This window comes from Ovis canadensis, chromosome 20 (genome assembly GCF_042477335.2).
Source record: "Ovis canadensis isolate MfBH-ARS-UI-01 breed Bighorn chromosome 20, ARS-UI_OviCan_v2, whole genome shotgun sequence".
Lineage (NCBI taxonomy): Eukaryota > Metazoa > Chordata > Mammalia > Artiodactyla > Bovidae > Ovis > Ovis canadensis.
In genome coordinates this window covers 28,875,392-28,894,071 of record NC_091264.1, presented here as the reverse complement: position 1 = coordinate 28,894,071, position 18,680 = coordinate 28,875,392, and the positions used below count along the sequence as shown (strand labels likewise).

At 49.2% G+C, this 18,680-nt stretch overlaps 1 protein-coding gene across 3 annotated transcripts in view; it reads right to left on the bottom strand.

Moving 5' to 3' along the window:
- The window catches only part of DAAM2 (dishevelled associated activator of morphogenesis 2), a 131,374-nt gene that overhangs the window by 36,386 nt on the left and 76,308 nt on the right, over positions 1-18,680 (bottom strand). For all 3 annotated transcript variants that reach the window (XM_069563969.1, XM_069563972.1, XM_069563971.1), the window contains exons 2-6: positions 17,700-17,925; positions 8,639-8,728; positions 5,528-5,602; positions 4,998-5,092; positions 967-1,300 (exon numbers count right to left, since the gene is read on the bottom strand). In XM_069563969.1, coding sequence (XP_069420070.1) covers positions 967-1,300; positions 4,998-5,092; positions 5,528-5,602; positions 8,639-8,728; positions 17,700-17,867 — 762 coding nt within the window. In that variant the 5' untranslated portion in view covers positions 17,868-17,925. The remainder of the gene's footprint in view (positions 1-966; positions 1,301-4,997; positions 5,093-5,527; positions 5,603-8,638; positions 8,729-17,699; positions 17,926-18,680) is intronic.

Genomic DNA, 18,680 nt, shown 5'->3' with positions numbered 1-18,680 from the left:
ACATATCTATTTTATATTTCAGAAAGATTCAAAAAAAATTTGAATGTGCTGTGCACTGGCAACTGTTTACATAGCATTTATATTTTATTTACAGTTATTTACAGAGATTTACATTATGGTACATATCAGAAGTAATCCAGAGATGACTTAAAGTGTACGGAAGGATATGCATAGGTTATATGCAAATAGTGCACAGCTATAAGAGATTTGAGGATGCACAGATTTTGGTCCCTGTGAGGGTCCTGGAGGAGGAACCCCAGAGGATACAGAGAGTAACTGTATTCACTCTCAGCTCCTTAAAATAGCATGGTCACTACCTTTCATCTCCTTTGTATATTCTGCAAAGGGTCCAGGGTCACTTTCCAAACAGAGTGGGTGCTTTAAAATGTTTGATGACAGAATAAGCATGTAGTCAATTCTGGTGGACAAACCAGAAAGTTTGTGGTGACACGTCACATCTACTGAGACTTACTCTGTACCAAGACACTAAACTTCTTGTCTGTCTCTTTACTGGAGCAGTCAGGCAGAAGAAAAAGCACTAGTATGGCCTGAGCTCCCAGGACTGGTCGCAGCGTTCCCAAAGTAGGCACTGGTCCAGGCTTACGCCCTAACACCTTTTATTTCACCTGGCCACGCCGAGCAGCGTGTGGGATCTTAGTTCCCTGACTAAGGATTGAACCGGTGTCCCTGCAGTGGAAGTACAGAGTCTTAACCACTGGACCCCCAGGGAAGTTCTGAGGCCTAAAGTCTTTATTCGAACAATGGCATTCAATTCAATAATTCTTGATGGAGCCCCCGTCTGAGCCAGGTACTGGGCTCAGAGTTGTAGAGCCACAAAAACGAAGCAGAGCAATGTTCTATCCTCTAGGAACCCATGGTCTAGGTAAGAGTGCATTATCCCAGCCAAACCCCCCTCTCTTAAGGGCCCTCGGGGCTTCTTACATAGGCCCTCCACCAGGCCCTTACCTGGAAGCGCGTCCGCTCGGCCGCATACACCTGGTAGTGGAGCATGGCCTGCAGCACCTTCTTGTGACCACCGGGCACCAGACACACAGCGCCCAGGATCTCCAGCACGGCCACCTTGGTCTTGCTGTTCTCCGTGCGCAGGCTCTGGGCGATGGTGCTGATGGCCTCGGGCTGCGCCAGCACGTGCGCCCGCCCCTGGGAATTGTTCATCAGCGCCTTGATGCAGCCAATGAGGGAGGTGTGGATGCGGCTCTCGCAGGTGGCATGGTCCATGCTCCGGAGGAAGTTCAGCAGACAGGTCAAGCCCTCCAACTCGATGAAGCGGGTCACAAACCTGCCCAGACCAGAGCCGTCAGCCAAACAGGTACCCTGCATTTGCATATTATTCTGTCTGCATTTTGCAAATAGCTACCCCTTATCTAGGGACCACTGTGTCCCACCTGAAGAAGCCACTTGGTTCATTTATAAAGTTTATCTAAAGCACTAATCCCTCCGTGGTTGCTATATGGTCAATATTAGGGCTTCCAACGAAGATCATGGCATCCGGTCCCATCACTTCATGGCAAATAGATGGGGATACAGTGGAAACAGTGTCAGACTTTATTTTGGGGGGCTCCAAAATCACTACAGATGGTGACTGCAGCCATGAATTTAAAAGACACTTACTCCTTGGAAGAAAAGTTATGAGCAACCTAGATAGCATATTCAAAAGCAGAGATATTACTTGGCCGACTAAGGTCCATCTAGTCAAGGCTGTGGTTTTTCCAGTAGCCATGTATGGATGTGAGAGTTGGACTGTGAAGAAGGCTGAGAGCTGAAGAATTGATGCGTTTGAACTGTGGTGTTGGAGAAGACTCTTGAGAGTCCCTTGGACTGCAAGGAGATCCAACCAGTCCGTTCTGAAGGAGATCAACTCTGGGATTTCTTTGGAAGGAATGATGCTAAAGCTGAAACTCCAGTACTTTGGCCACCTCATGAGAAGAGTTGACTCACTGGAAAAGACTTTGATGCTGGAAGGGATTGGGGGCAGGAGAAGAAGGGGACAACAGAGGATGAGATGGCTGGATGGCATCACTGACTCGATGGATGCGAGTCTGAGTGAACTCCAGAAATTGGTGATGGACAGGGAGGCCTGGCATGCTGCAATTCATGGGGTCGCAAAGAGTCGGACACGACTGAGTGACTGAACTGAACTGATGGCTCAGATAGTAAAGAACCTACCTGCAATGCAGGAGACCTGGGTTCGATCCCTGGGTCAGGAAGATCCCCTGGAGAAGGAAATGGCAACCCACTCCAGTATTCTTGCCTGGAGAATCCCATGGACAGAAGAGCCTGGCAGGCTACAGTCCACAGAGTTGCAAAGAGTCGGACATAACTGAGCAACTAACACTTTCACTTTCAAAGCACTGAAGAGCTTATGCTTTAGAACTGTGGTGCTGGTGAAGACTTTTAAAGAGCCCCTTGGACTGCAAGGAGATCAAACCAGCCAATCCTAAAGGAAATCAATCCTGAATATTCATTAGAAAAAATGATGCTGAAGCTCCAATACTTTGGCCACCTGATGTGAAGAGCCAACTCTTTGGAAAAGACTCTGATACTGGGAAGGATTGAGGGCAGGAGGAGAAGGGGACGACAGAGGATGAGATGGTTGGACATAAGTTTGAGCAAACTCTGGGAGACAGTGAAGGACAGGGAAGCCTGGTGTGCTGCAGTCCATGAGGTCGCAAAGAGTTGGACATCACTTAACAACTGAACAACCACAAAGCTCTAAAATCCTTACCACCTCACAAGGGACTCACATCTTGCTTGCATTTTAAATACTGTGCATTTGCACATCACTGACTGCCATTTACACAACTATGAAGGTATACATGTGAAAGAGATGATTATGATAATTATTAGGATAATTATCATGGCTGTTAAACCTGAAGACTCATTACCAGTGAGGATGGGAATGAAGAGAATTATAAGCAAACAAGGAAGACTTTCAGAGAGGGGAGACATCAGAGTTTACTGCATCAAGGGATCAAGGCTGGGGAAGGCACTCTTTAAGGGATCCCTAAGAAAACATCTGAGTTAGCTTAAATGTTAGCAAAAAACATTAAAAACCATGTAGTGCAGGAGTTCTTAACCTGGAATATGTGTTCCCCTAAGCGGTCTATGGCTAATGAACTTCCATGGGAAACAAAAAATACACTTTTGGGGGGTAATCTCTACCTTGAATTTAGCATTTCTCTCAGTGAAGAATGTAAACCATAAAATATAGTGGCATTATCAGAATTTCTGACTTTCTCACCCAAAGAAATCACAGCTATTTTCATCTCAAATTGCAGCTGTTACAGATATCTCAAAATATCATTTCCACTCATCAGCACTTCAAAGTTATGGTGGTTGCTAGTTCTTTTTATTTAAGGCATAAAGCAGTACATTTACTGCTATCTCACCAATGTTTAAAATTTGGTGGCTGTATTTCAATTTAATTGGTTCATTTTTAAACCTTATCTATTTCTATATATTTTATTATTTAGAAACAGCATTCTAATAAGCAGTCAATAGGTTTCATCTGGGCACCAAAGTCATCCATGGCACCCATGTGTGCATGCCTACACACACACACACAAAGGCTTAAACCCTTGATTTAGTAGAACAATAATTAATGATCTGAGGACATGCCATAAGTGAAGCTGAGGGAAGCACTCTATATAATGAATACATTTGACTCCAAGGGCATCTGTGAGCATTTCTACATGATTATATAAATATACTAAGAAAAATAGAATGCATTAAGTTGTTAAAAATAGCTATCATTTACTTTTTTTCTATTATACACTTTTATGTATCCCACAAAATTTCCACCATGACTATGTGTGACATTTGTAATCAGAATTTGATTAAGAGAAAGAAGAACAGATGGAAGTGGGAGATGAACTGGGCAACATCCCCTCAACCCTTCTACTTCCTGACTTTCTCAACCTTCCTGTATCCCCTTTCTAAATCAGATCCCCACCCCACCTGAGCAACAAGCAGGGGTTAGGGAGCCCCTGTTCTCCACGAGGCTCCGCTTCCAGGCTCCCAGGGCAGAAAGGTCAGCCTAGACCACACACATACACACCCACACAGGCAGACTCGTGTGTTGGTAACAACTGGCCCTCTGGAGAAAGAAACAGGCCTGACTGTGCTGTTGGCCAATTTCCATGGTATAAATACTCCCAGCACAGCTGACTTCAAGCTAGTCATGTGATGCCACTGAATGTGGAGCTGGGGAGACATGTAGTGTTCACATACTCCCGCCAGGCACACACGCCGGCTGCAATTTCAATGGGCACACACGAGTGTATAGGAAAATGTCGTCAAATCATCAGGCAGTTAAGGAGTGATAAGTTTCAAGTTCTTAATTACCTTTGGTTTTTATGTCATTTTTAAAATCACGAGTTGATATAATTTACATTTTAATCATAGTTTTGTTTAACAAGCAGCTTGCAAAACTGCTGAAAATTTAACAGTTGCTTCCCCTAAGCCGGAATGAGCCCGTTGCCAGACACGAGAGGAGCCTGTGGCTCTCTTGGGCCCTTTCACGATGTGGCCCAGGACGCAGGGAGAGGTTCTTTTCAGTCCTGGAGATAGCCACCACCTGCTTGCCCGCTCCCACGCTCGATGGAGAAATCTCATCTGGAGACAGCACATCGCCCTCTAGTGGCCAGCGTAGTTCTCACCCACTCTCACCTCCCTGGTGGGGCTCCTCCCTACTCAGCGCTCTTGAGCACCTTGCCGGTACGCCCACCTCTGGACCCCATCTTCCTATGTTCATCCGCCCTCCCCAACATGCTCATCTTCTGGAAGCATCCCAGCTCCTCAGAGAGAGGGGGGGAGTGGGAGCCCAGATGTGAAAGAGGGTGAAGTAAGCACGAGGGGATGCTGAGAGTGGAGTCGGCCAAGGGGCCTGGGATGGGAGCAGGGCTCTGTGTGAGGCCTCGAGAAGCTGAGGGGCCCACTGGGGGAGGGCCGTAAGAGGAGCGAGGGAAGGGGCACACCTCATAGGCTGTGTGCGGAGGGCAGTCTTCAGGTCTTCCACGACTTGGTTCCTCATCTCCGTCTCCTCCTCATCGAACGCGTACAGACTCTGCATCTGAGGTCAGACAAAGCGGCAGAGGTCGCGCTGGGCTGCCTGTCTCCCAGCTCCCTGCACCCCCAGCCTGCCTGTGAACCAGGGGCCACCCTCGCCTCAGGAAGGGTGAGGCCCCACCAAATGGTTTACTGAGACAAGGGTGTCAGGCTCTGAGAAGACCCAGGTTCCAGTCCCGGGCTTCACTTTCCTCATCTGTAAAATGGGGAGAATGATTAGCCTGTTTCTCAAGCCTTGGTGATCTGCGCATCATTAATCACTATTTCAATGGTTTGGGGACTCTATAATGTCACACAGGGGAGGGAGGGGTCATGATACAATCTTGGGAATAGCTGGAAAACTGCTGATCCCCGGATGTGGGCTGCAGGGGAACATGAGGGACACCCCTCCCCCACAGCCTTTCCAGGTGGGGCCGGGGCAGGACAGGCGGAGGCTCACCGCAGCCATGGAGTTGATGCGGTCGATGTAGTAGTCAGGCCAGCTGGTCGCCAGCTTGTTGGGGTCCTCCTGCTCCTGGAACAAGAGGAAGGGTTGTATGGACCACCCGGCAAGACAGGCCCACGGTCTGGAGTCCTGAGCTTCATTCCAGGTCCGCATTCAGGGTCATCTCCCAGCCCCGCCTAGACGGGGTGACTTTGAGGGAGTCACAGAAGCCCCCTAGGCTTCTGCTTCTTCCCCAGCAAGACACAGATCACGAACATCCGAACCTCAGGACCGGATAATGACATGGGAAGAAACCATGCAGGTATACACACTTTCAACTAACAATATATATGGTTAAAAATAATTTATTTTTTCCCCCCGTCATACTTGTTCTGACTCCATGTAATGAAACACGACTTTCAGTCTGCTGAATCTAATGAAAATGTGCACTTGTACTTTGTACATCTACTTTTTCAAACTTCATTTTTTCTGATATCATTCTCACTATATTTTACAAAACAGTATCAGTCAGTGACAGTCTGGACCTTTAAAAAACTTGGTCTTTCAGAGTTTTGAAAAACACTGATTGATATTAAGCATTTGGTGTAGTGCCTGGCACAGAGTAGGTGCTCAATAAATTGTAACTTTAAAAAAGGAAAGAGAGTCCCTCCCCCACAACCCAAGGTCCTGGGTTTTGGAAAGGGGGTGGGGGATGGGGTCTGTGCAGCCAGAAGGCAGAGCCCTAATCAGATCCAGCCCTCAGGTCCCAAGAGAAAGCCTCAACTCCTCCTCAGCGGTGGGCAGGAGTGATGGGAACTGGACAAGCATTGGTGCTGATTGAAAGTTCAGACCCCTCCTCCGGCCAATGGGTCTGTTCTTCACACTCCCTCCTCCTTCCCGTCTCTGTCCCATTTGGGTGCTCCCCTTTATTGGCTTTCTACCAATTTCCTGCTTTCAAATTAGCATGAAACATTTACCTCCTCAAGCACCTTCCTGAGGGACCACCTGCCTGCCAGCCAGCCTGGACTTTACCCTGCACCTTTCAGTCCCATCCCCTTGAGTTTCATGATTTTGTTTCTTAAAATCCAAGAGTTTAAATTTCTTAACTCTTAAAATTTTAGATCAGTGTGAAACCTGCTTTGATTGGGTCTTTGTGACTTCACCTACCTGTACGCCTGAAGCCACGAGGCTCCCGTAACTGAGGCCTCTGTAAGCTTCTGCCTTAAAGAGGGGATCACAGCACATAAACAAATGTATCATGAAACACACACTTCCCTGCCTTCACTGGCTTCCCATTTAGCCACTCAATGTGCATTTAATGAGCACATACTCCATGCCAATCACTGCTATGAGCCCTGAAAGTACTGAACAAAAAGCCATCCAAGTAATAGCCTGTCTGATACCAGAGACAGGGTGATCAGTGCCCTGTGGTAGGACTGTTCACTGTGGGCCCTGGAAACGAGAGCGGGAGTTACCTAACACGGAGGGCCAATGGGGAAGACGGTGTGGGGGTCTGAGAGGACTGAGCTGAGTTACTCAAGATTACTGAGGCTGAGACAAGGGGAGAGTGTCACAGGCAGAGCAAGTGCCGTGTGGAAAGATGGGGAGTGAAAGTGTATTGGGAGATGACAGTCTGGTCTGGAAGGTGGTGAGAAGCGTCCTTACATTTTAGTGCATTTTTATGGGACCTCCATCGTAAATCGATTTGGAAAGTGGGGAATCACGAGGGAAGATGAATTACTCCTGAAATTCGTTTTCTCCTCCTTTCCTTCTTTATTTCTATACTGTGAGTTTTTTAAAGATCTGCTCTCCTCATAATAAGACTCCTGGGCACAGAGCATGGTATTCTGCAGCTGCTTAATAAATGCCTTGACTATACTAGATGGTGGCTTGCAGTGCCCGCAGATTCTCAGCAGGCTGGCCTTCCAGCATCAGCGCAGCCACTCGTCATGCTGGCTGGCAACTCTGGGTGAGGCCATCGCCCCTCCAGGCCTTCCTTGTGGCCTGTGCAGAATAAAAAACTGGGCTGGGTTGCTCCTCAGTCCCTTCCAATTCTAGAAGAGTGACCAACTTTACAAGCTTGGTCTGGCCCAGGATGGAGCCTAGGATGGAACAAATATCCCGAGCAAGAAGACTAAGAGAAGAGCCAAAATGGGCTTCAGGGAGCATGAAGGAGAAGCAGTCTCACACTGCCCCAGACCTGCCCATCTTCTCCCAGGAGGGAGACTTCTAAGCTTTTGGGTGCTGGAATAGCGGGTTCCAACTCCCAAACATCTGTGCGTTGAAGTGAAGGGATGAAGCTGCAAGCCTGGGAGATGAGAGGGTGGAGGGATGGGGAGGCAAGTGGGCCAAGGAAAGAAAAATAGAGTGAAAGAAACAGACAGGCTAAAACATTGGGTTGGCCAAAAAGCTTGTTTGAGTTTTTCTATAAGACATTATGGAAAAACCAGAATAAACCTTATGGCCAACCCAACAGAAAGGAGGCAAGAGAGACTTAGAAAGAGATGAGGTGAGAGAGGCGGAGGGAAGGAGGAAGGGAGAGGAAAGCACAGCCACTGAGAAAGTGGAGGGGAGAGAGAAAACCCAGCTCAGTCCTGACTGCAGCCCGGCACACCCTGCTAGGGAGGACAGCAGTCAGGAGGCTGACACCTTTTAATGAAGGTTGGGGGGTGCGTAGAGCAGAGACTGGTGTGTGTCCCTGACCCGCGTGCTGCCCTGGGACAGGGACACGGCCTGGGACGTGGCCCAGGCTAAAGGTCCAGCAGAGACCAGTCACTTCCCTAAAACCAGTCCTTCCAACAGAGCTGCCCCTGCGTACCGCTCAGGGTGGCATGCCCTCCCCGCGTGCGCACAGCCACGGAAAGGGAATCTGGGTTTGTCATTGCGCATCTCCCTGACCCGGCACCCCTCCTGGAACCCAGAAGAACAGCTTAACCCTCTGCGTGTAAGCTCCATGAGAGCAGGGATTATTTTCGTCCTGATTCATTCACTGTTGCTCCTCCGACACCTAGAATGGAATGATGCTGGTGTGGAACAAAGGCTTGCGAAATGAATGAGCGAGCGTGGAAGCAAGAGCTGCCAGAGCTGCGGACCCTGCGGGGCAGTGGAAGGGGTCAGAGAGGGTACCTTCTTCTTGCTGCAGTAGATCTGCCATTTCTTCTCAGGGGGCAGTGCAAATACAGCCTCCCGGTTTTTGTCAGTGAGATCCAGTTCATCCTGCAAAGACACAAAAACACGTCTGAAACCCAGAGATGGCTGATCTTAGGATATTCAACCTATAGGAAATTAGTTTCCTCAAATTCCTCAGCCTGCTGTCTTCCTTCAAAGAGCGTCAAAGATACGATACGGCAATTCTTTCTCTTGAAGCACAGAGCCATCCTCCCATCCCGTTGCATCAAGCCCTCAAGCTTCTATCCAGGCTTCCTTCACTCCCTGTCCCCGCCCCTGGCTCCTCCCCATCCAAGGCCCTGTTCCCGCCCATCTCCTGCATTGCTCCACAAGCTCCTAGTCCTCCTGCCTGGAGTTTCTTGTCTTCTTCCTCTTGTCCTTCTTAGGCTGGTCAACACCATAAATCAAGACTTGACAAAGAAAGAAATCCGTCTACCAATCCAGTCTGTTGTTATTAATTTATGATTTGGGTGGCCGCATCTGATCTTAGTTGTGGTACTTGGAATTTTCCTTGCATCATGCGAGATCTTTCCTTGCAGCAGCATGGACTCTCTAGTTGTGGCATGGGACTCCAGAGTGCATGGGGCTCAGGAATTGCTGTGCACAGGTTTTAGCTGCCCTGCAGCATGTGGGATCTTAGTTCCCCAACCAGGTATCAAACCTGCATCCCCTGCCTTACAAAGTAGATTCTTAACCACTGGACCACCAGGGATGTCCCCTGATCCACTTCCCTCTTGGCCTCCCATCCTTCAAGTCTCTGTCCCTTTAAGTGTGTCCCCCAGAAAGTCTCTGGCTCCCCAACCCCACCATTGGCCCCAGCATAGTTGAGGAGACCTGATAAAGATGAGGAGCTGGGAAACTCATCTAACTCAACTAACTCATCTAACTCACCAATTCATCAACTCATCTAACTCAGCCTCCTGCTAAGGAGGGCACCCTGTGCCATGGGAGGTGTTGGTCTGCTTCCCATGGAGGTGTGCCCAACAGACAGCCCTCCAGCTGTACCACCACCCAGACCATGCCATGCACACACAAGGCTGGGCTCCAGAGGTGAACCCACACTTCCCTGGGAGCCAGACTGGGAAGTTTCTGACATCATCAAGTTTCAGGTAACTCTGTAGGTAGTGTGGGATGACTGTTTTAGGTTTAGCTATGGTGAATGGTGCCTAAAAGGCTCTCTTACTGAAAATTATTCTCCTGTGATTCGTGAGCTATGCCAGGACTCAACAAAAAAAGTAAATAAATAAGTAAAAGTTAATGAGCCGTGGAAACATAATGGGCCTTTCAACAATTCTTCAAAGAATTTTTTTTTTAATAAAAGCAAAACTTACATTAAGACCAAAAATAGCATATTACTAATCTTTGCATTTTCTAAAATGATAGCGAACGTAATATCTAACTAAGTACAAGTCTTAAGTATATCTATGCTGCTAAGTCGCTTCAGTCGTGTCCAACTCTGTGTGACCCCATAGACGGCAGCCTACCAGGCTCCCCCGTCCCTGGGATTCTCCAGGCGAGAACACGGGAGTGGGTTGCCATTTCCTTCTCCAATGCATGAAAATGAAAAGTGAAAGTGAAGTTGCTCAGTCGTGTCTGACTCTTCGCAACCCCATGGACTGCAGCCTACCAGGCTCCTCCGCCCATGGGATTTTCCAGGCAAGAGTACTGGAGTGGGGTGCCGTTGTCCTCTCCGAGTATATCTATACCTGTATTCAACGAGAACCTTTTAGACTTTCCTTCACAGAGACCTGACCTGTCCAACAGAAATATGAGCCACATTAAAAAAATTTTTTTCTAGTCACATTAAAAAATTATGAAGGAATAGTTGAATTTAATTTTAATAATGTGTGATAAGTCGATTCAGTCGTGTCTGACTCTTTGTGACTGCATGGACTGCAGCCGGCCAGGCTCCTCTGTCCATGGGATTCTCCAGGCAAGAATACTGGAGTGGATTGCCATGCCCTCCTCCAGGGGATCTTCCCCACCCAGGGATCAAACCCGTGTCTCTTGCATCTCCTGCATTGGCAGGTGGGTTCTTTGCCACTAGCATCACCTGGGTATCTTGTATTTAACCCAAAGTATCTAAAATAGAGTCACTTTAACATGTAATCAACGTAAAAGAAAAAGATCAATGAGCTATTTTCTTTTTTTTTTTTTCAGAGTTATGAAAATCTGCTGTGGATTTCCCATCTTGGTTCAGACCAGTCATGTTTCAAGTGTCACCAGCCCCATGTGACCGGCAGCTGCCATCCTGAGTGGCACCTACAGAGACAACTTGAATCTATGCCCACCAGGTCACCTGCTTTTTGAACTAAAGACTCCTGTAGATCAAATGCTAAAGAAAAGTTATTCCCTGGAACCACTCTCTACATATCCCAGGAATGTTTCCAGACCCTGCTCGAGGTTTCTGAAGCATTTCCTTTCTGTGGTCAGAATCAGAAATTAGAGAGAGTTCTGTCTGCTTGCCACTGCTTGGCACACTGCACCCTCTCCCGCTTTTGCTTATGCAGGTAGTTCTACCCAACCGGCGCTCCTGGCCCACCCGCCCCACAGTCTAATGCCCACGCTCAGAGTTGGCATCGTCTGGCAAGCCTTCTACAGGTAGGAACACCCGTCCCTACCTGAATCCAGAGCTGTTGTGTTCAACTTTGTATTCTGGTTATTTAGACACTCGTCTTTTCTCACCAGTGGTCTCTGCCACTAAATCAAATGGCATTTCTTGATCATTTGGTGGGTTTAGCCCTGGTAACCTATGACTCTGTGGACCACCCACTTCTTCTTGAGTCTCTTTCCTTGTTTCCTGGACAATCACACCTTTGGCCGTCCCTTCTGCTTTGCTCTATGCTCCTCTTGGGACCCCTGACTGACTTCTCCTCCTCTCTCCTATCACCCAGCGTTAAAGTGATGGTGCCTCAGGGCACCATCCTGAGTCCTCTTCTCGCCTCCTTGTATGCTTCCTCTGGTGACTCATTCACAAGTCATTCCCAAGGACTCAGTGACAATCCTAAATCCTCTCAGCCCCCCAGTGTCCTGAGCGCCCAATCCTGGCACCCAACTGCCTTTGCACCGATCAACTTGATGGCCCTCAGGTGCCTCATACACTCATGCACGTGTGACAGTGTGCCAGGCACTGTTCTCAGTGCTTAAAGTTTATTCATTACATTTGCAACAACCCATTTTACAGATGAGGAAACTGATGCACAGCAAACACACGCAAACTGAGTCCATCATCCCAGTCCCCTCAGCCTGGGTCTCCTTGGCACATCCTGTCCTGTTGAGGGTCTCACCATCCACCCAGATCCTCATGCAAGAAGCCTGGTATTCCCTGACTCCTATTCACTCATTAGTCCCAACAAGTCCTATTATACTTCCTTCTCAGTGGCTCCTGAATCTGTCCACTTATCCCCATTTCCACGGCGAACACTTTAGTCCAAGCTACCACCCTCCACAGCTTGGGTTTGCACCAAGAGCCCCTAAATGGTCTACACAGTGCTTTTGGCGCCAATAAAGTACCCCAGATGGTCTTTTTAGAAAAGTATATTGAAGAACCTCAAACCCCTGCTTAACCTTTTCAGTGGCTTTCTATCACATCTAGGATTGAATCCCAAATCCTCAGATATTCTCATCATAATGGTACCCCCCAAAGGACCCAGCTTTTTCCTACTTGAGACTCTCACATCTGCTGCTTCTTCTGGCAGGGACTCCATGGCATTATTCTGCATCTGCATTCACTTACCTGACCATTACTCTGTTTTAAGATCTGTCACTGCTTCAGGGGACCCATCAGGACCCTGAATCTAGAAGAAGGCTCTCTGCTAGACACTCCCACAGACCACCCCCCCAAAACATTCCCTCTCAAGACACTCTCTACACTCATCATTACTGTTCAAGACCCGCCTTCTCATTAGACTTCATATTCCTGGGGGGAGGAGCTGCACCAACCCATTTTAGTGGGTCCATCACTAAATCCCTGGCAGCCCACGGAGCCCAGTAACACGTCAGTCTCTCAAATATTTTTCATTTGATCAATACCTCACGCTAGCCTGCAGACGAGACAAGTCTGACTCATCCCTGTTTTTTGCCAAAGTACCTAGTAAGAAACCCTGCCACTTACGCTCAATAAATATTTGGAGACCAAAAGGGCCAAAGGAAGAACACTGCTTGCCATGTCCTTCTTTCAAAACTCATGCACTCTTCTCAGGAAGATGACCCTGACTGGGATAATGTAAGAAATATACTGGGTTGGCCAAAAAGTTCCTTTGGGTTCTTCTGTAAGATGTTATGGAAGAACCTGAACGAACTTTATGGCCAACCCAACATTTCTTTTTTAAAAAAAATCTGTTTTGGTGTTTTGTGCCATCATACTTTTTTTTTTTTAAACTTTTTATTGTGCATTGGGGTATAGTCCATTAACAAACAATGTTATGATACTTCCAGATGAACAGCAAAGGGACTCAGCCATACACATATATGTATCCACTTTCTCCCAAACTCCCCTCCCATCCAGGCTGCCACATATGAGCAGAGCTCCCTGTGCTGTACAGCAGGTCATTGTTGGTTATCCATCTTAAATATAGCAGTGTCAACCTAATATTTCTGATCTTCATTCCCAGTTCCCGTCTTAGAGTTCCTAAACCCCTCGGAATTTCATGAATGATAGAACTGACAGGAATATCTCTTGTTCCTGACATAGAGCTCCTAAACCCCTTGGAATTTCCTGGGTGATAGAAGTCCCTTTTCTCCTGTGGCAGTGACTCTCCGTGGACCCTAGAGAGCTTCAGGGTGGGGGCTGGTCACCAGAAGGATCAGGCCTTGATTAGAAGCCTTGAACTTTCAGGCCTACTCCCCAAACTCTGAGCAGGGAAGGGTTATAGATGGAGCTAAAAATCTATCATACCATTACAAATGAACTTATTTACAAAACAGACTCAGAGGACGAACTTATGGATACTAGTGGGGAAGGGTGGGAGAAAGGGATGATTAGGGTGTTTGGGATGGACACATACACACAGCTGTATTTAAAGCAGATAAGCAGCAAGGTCCTCCTGCACAGCACAGGGAACGCTGCTCAGTGTCGTGTGGCAGCCTGAATGGGACGGGAGCTTGGGGGAGAGGGGATGCATATATGTGTATGGCTGAGCACCTGAAGCTATCGCAGCTTTGCTAATCAGCTATGAGCAGCAGTAGTAATAGTATGTCGGTCACTCAGTTGTGTCCGACTCTCTGCAACCCCGTGGACTGTGGCCTGCCAGGCTCCTCTGTCCATGGAAAAGCAGGCAAGATACTGAAGTGGGCTGTCATTCCCTTCTCCAAGGGATCTTGCTAACCCAGGGATGGAACCAGGGTCTCCAGCATTGCAGGCAGACTTTTTACTGTTTTAGTCACCAGTTCAGTTCAGTCACTCAGTCGTGTCTGACTCTTTGCCACCCCATGGACTGCAGCACGCCAGGCTTCCCTGTCCATCACCAAGTTCTGGAGCTTGCTCAAACTCATGTCCATCAAGTCGGTGATGCCATCCAACCATCTCATCCTCTGTCATCCCCTTCTCCTCCTGCCTTCAATCTTTCCTAGCATCACGGTCTTTTCCAGTGAGTCAGTTCTTCACATCAGGTGGCCAAAGTATTGGAGTTTCCGTTTCAGCATCAGTCCTTCCAATGAATATTCAGGACTGATTTCCTTTAGGATTGACTGGTTGGATCTCCTTCCTGTCCAAGGAACTCTCAAGAATCTTGTCTAGCACCGCAATTCAAAAGCATCAATTCTTTGGCGCTCAGCCATCTTTATGGTCCAACTCTCACATCCATACCTGACTACTGGAAAAAAGCATAGCTTTGACTACACAGACCTTTGTCAGCAAAGTAATGTCTCTGCTTTTTAATATGCTATCTAGGTTTGTCATAGCTTTTCTTCCAAGGTCACCAGGGAAGCCCCATAATCAGCTGTACTACAATATAAAATAAAAAGTGAGGAAAAAATCTATCTTGCTGAAACCATCATAAAAGCCCCCAGAATGGCAAGGCTCAGAGAGCTTCTGGGTGGGTACATGCATCCACGTGATGGGAGGGTGGGACACCCCGGATCCCAGAGGGACAGATGCTCCTGGGCTCAGGACAGGAACCTTACCCTTCTGGGCTTTACACTCCGTATGCCTTCCTCTGGCTGTTCACTTGTATTCTTTATCATCTCCTTTATACTAAACTGTTAACAGTACATAAAGTGTCTCCTAGTTCTGAGAGCCATTCTAGCAAATCACCACACTTGCAGAGGAGATCTTGGGGACTCGTGGTTTGTAGCCACGGGGGACAGAAGCATAGGAAAACTGGGACCCACCATCTCTGATGGGTGTATGAAGTAAGGGGCAGTCTCGGGATCTGAGCCCAGAACCTGTGGGCTCTGTGCTCACTCTGGGCAGTTAGTGTCAGAATGGAGTTGCATTGCAGGACATCCAATTGACTTCCACAGAAAACTGGCGAACTGCTTCATGTGGAAAATGGTGTTAGCAGTATTTGAGTGAAAAATTGATCTCAGCAGGACTGACAAACACAGATCAGGCTTCAGATATTATTCTACACAAGCAAAGGAAAGTGTTAGTCACTCAGTTGTGTCCAAGTCTTTGTGACCCCCGTAGACTGTAGCCCACCAGGCTCCTCTGTCCATGGGATTTTCCAGGCAAGAATACTGGAGTGGGTTGCCATTTCCTATCTCCCACCCCTGGCTCCACTCCGAGGAAAGGCATAACTCGGGACAGTGAGTTTTCCTGAACCTGATGTGGTGAGGAAGGTGGATGGATCGCTTTTTCTCCCACAGGCATTGCTGCATCTTACGGTGGTCCTGTGCTTTGAAGAGCTAGATTGTCTTCATCAGATACATCCATGACCAAATCCAAGTAGGAAACCTTGTTCCAATCATGTTGCATCGTTTCTCTGCAGGCCAGCCATGAGAATGAGTGACCAAGAGCTGATGGTAGATGACCCTGTGTTTACAGCTCTCTCTCCCAGGGGTTCAGGCCCGAGTCCTGGGCACAGACCCTGCTCCCCAGTCTGGGAATTTCTTTGGTGTGCAGGCTTTGTCTCACCACCAGACCTCCAAAGAGAAGAATCATGCCTTCTTCCTGTTCTCTTTGTGGTCAGAACAGGATGTTTCACACACAGGGTGCTGCTGTGGTCTAAACGGGTATCACAGAGCCCGGAAGAGCTGCCGCCAGTATGAATGACAGAGCTCTGTCTGCCACAGGCTAGACATGGGGTATTATCATCCCAGCCCCAATCCAGGTGTCTTTCAGGCATTTCTATCTCCTTGTTTCTAATCATCCCTTGATTTGAGACTTGCGGTTGCCCAGGAGGAGAGGATTGGAGGAAGGATGGAGCGGGAGGTTGGGGTTAGCAGATGCTGCTGCTGCTGCTGCTGCTGCTAAGTCACTTCAGTTGTGTCCGACTCTGTGTGACCCCATAGACGGCAGCCCACCAGGCTCCCCCATCCCTGGGAATGCTAGTTATTATATATAGGATGCATAAATGACAAGGTCCTACTGCACAGCAGAGAACCATACTCAATATCCTGTGATAAACCATCATGGAAAAGAATATAAAAAAAGAATGTATACACAGGTATAACTGAACCACACTGCTGTACAGCAGAAACTAACACAACACTGTAAATCAACTATACTTCAATTAAAAAACCGTCCCCTAAATCTAAAAAGAAATGATACCAATGAACTTACACAACAGAAAGAGACTCACAGGCTTGGAGAATAAACTTATGGTTGCTGGAGCAGGAGGAAGGATGATGGGAGGAAGAGATAGTTAAGGAGTTTGGGGTGGACATGTACACACAGCAATATTTAAAGTAGATAACCAGCAAGGACCTGCTGTATAGCACATGGAACTCTGCTCAATGTTACACGGCAGCCTGGATGGGAGGTGAGTTTGGGGGAGAATGGACACTTCCATATGTATGGCTGAGTCCCTTTGCTGTTCACCTGAAACTATCACAATACTGTTAATCGGCTATGCTCCAATATAAAATTTAAAGTTTGTTGTTTTTTTTTTAAATCCTGTTCTGAGGTACCCAGAATCTGCCTACAGAATTCCACCTGTTTCTTATGTCTGAGATAAGAAGATCCCGGGGAAATTCCAGCCAGCAGATGAGAAAAAGGTGTCAAGCATTCTGACGTTCTCTGAGGCTCCTCGGTGCCGACTTCACAAAGCCTGCACCTGCTCCTCTCATGGGAGCCTACCGCTGCCCGGCGAGGTCAAGAGTCCAGTGGAGATATGATGAAGGTTCATCTTCTGGGGACAGGCTTCACGGTGTCCACCCCAGTGCTGGCTGTTTCTCCCCCACAGCTGAGGTGCTCTGGGACCCGTCTCAGCCAAAAGCAGAGTTTCAGCAAGTGAAGATCTCGGCACACAGGCCCCCGCCCTCTGTCTGGCTCCTTCTGCTCCTGCTGGAGCCGGCCACTCCATGGCCAAGCCCTCCCTGCCCTGCCCCTCACTCTGCCCCGCCCCCTCACTCTGCCTCCACCCCTCACCCTGCCCCGCCCCGCCCCCTTCACTCTGCCTCCGCCCCTCTGCCCTGCCCCTCACTCTGCCCCACCCCTCATTCTGCCCCCACCCCTCTCTGCCCCGCCCCTCTGCCCCGCCCCTCACTCTGCCCCACCCCTCATTCTGCCCCCACCCCTCTCTGCCCCGCCCCTCTGCCCCGCCCCCTCACTCTACCCCACCCCTCATTCTGCCCCCACCCCTCTCTGCCCCGCCCCTCTGCCCCGCCCCCTCACTCTGCCCCACCCCTCATTCTGCCCCCACCCCTCTCTGCCCCGCCCCTCTGCCCCGCCCCCTCACTCTGCCCCACCCCTCATTCTGCCCCCACCCCTCTCTGCCCCGCCCCTCTGCCCCGCCCCCTCACTCTGCCCCACCCCCTCACCCTGCCCCACCCCCTCTCCCTACCCCGGCCCGCCCCCTTCACTCTGCCCCCGCCCCTCTCTACCCCACCCCTCACTCTGCCCCGCCCCCTCACTCACCACCAGCTCTGCAAAGCGGATGTTCAGCTCCTCTGGGTTGGGGATAGGACTGGAGAACTCCATGTACTGCAGAGGGTGGTTGTCCCGGAGGTTGATCTCAGGGAGGTCGCTGCCCCCAAAGCAGCACAGGAAGCCCAGGCCATGGCGGCTCCTCTTGCGGGGGGCCATGGTCACTGCAGGCCAGGGGCACAGTCCGCAGGCAGATGCCCTAGGTCCTCATCGTGATCTGTGTAGAACAGAGGGGACGGAGTGGTCAGGCCTGGCAGCCAGGTGGGCTGGGACGTGGCTGCTCTGCCACCATAACTTCTTTGGCCAACTCTCAGGGGCCTCTGACCCCACAGCCAAGCTCCTTCTTTCTCCCACAGCTGCAAACACTTGCATATTCTCCCTCTGTGCCCTGAGAGAAGATGGGAGGGCTGTAGTCACAGAATGTGACTTCCAGGGCAGAGGTGGCACTACCCACTACCCACTCTTACTGTACAGATGGGAGTCCTGTTCCCCGTCCACTGGCAGACCATTTTCCTACAGGGCTTCCTTATTCATGTGAATATTCCAGGGTCTGGGGATACCTGCTTTAAAGGTGTCATCCAATGGGGAGGGAAGGGCTGAATTCGGCTGGCAGGGGAGCTAATTACATGGCCTGGCTCCTGCAGTGCGGGCCTCCATGGGAGCAGAGGACGGAAGGCTTGCACAGCTTTCTTCCCAGCCTGCTGTAGCCAGGCATGTCTAGATGAATGTGAAATATCAACAGGGTGTGGGTTCACCCATCAGTCCAGAAGGGCTGACCTTCGGGAGCCATTAGAGTGAACCCTGGGTAAAGAAACAGGGCTGATCATTGGAATGGTGTTCAACCAAGAGTGATGGGAATCTGGGCAAATGTGCTTTCCATACAGACCGAGAACAGAGGACACCGCCATGGCTAGAGCCCGGAACTGAGAGACACCCAACAGACGGGTGGTCACTGGAACAGAAAGGATTAAG